This window comes from Acanthisitta chloris, unplaced genomic scaffold, assembly GCF_000695815.1.
Source record: "Acanthisitta chloris isolate BGI_N310 unplaced genomic scaffold, ASM69581v1 scaffold32473, whole genome shotgun sequence".
NCBI lineage: Eukaryota > Metazoa > Chordata > Aves > Passeriformes > Acanthisittidae > Acanthisitta > Acanthisitta chloris.
In genome coordinates, this window is record NW_008665933.1 from 1 (window position 1) to 372 (window position 372).

A 372-nucleotide genomic window follows, 5' to 3' on the forward strand; every position below is an offset into this window, starting at 1 on the left:
TATCGAAGAAACCCCCCCCCTTCAAGCCGGATGCCCCCTACCACACCATGAGCAGTGTGTCCTGCACTCCTACCTCGTCCTCTGTCCACCTGCACCACCCGTCCGTACTGACCACGCACCATCCCCACCATCACCACCACCAGCCCTCCCAGGGCCTGGATGGTGAGCTGCTGGACCACCTCAACTCTGCTCTCCCGCTCGGAGGGGTGCCAGGCCCTGACGTGGGCTCCACACCTTCGCACCCTCACTCCCACATGTCGGCCATCAACCACATGGCCCACCACTCCCAGCCTATGAACATGTCCCACCCCCACGGCCTTGCTTCCCACGCTGTCATCTCCGGCCCCGAGACGGAGACGGACCCGCGGGAGC

General features: G+C 65.1%; 1 protein-coding gene across 1 annotated transcript in view; it reads left to right on the forward strand.

Annotated features, from left to right (window-relative positions):
- Positions 1-5: 5 nt before the first annotated feature.
- Positions 6-372, forward strand: part of POU4F3 (POU class 4 homeobox 3) — a gene marked incomplete at its 5' end in the record, with an annotated part of 811 nt that continues 444 nt past the window's right edge. Inside the window, one exon of the mRNA XM_009071936.1 lies at positions 6-371. Within this exon, the coding sequence (XP_009070184.1) occupies positions 6-371 (366 nt within the window). The remainder of the gene's footprint in view (position 372) is intronic.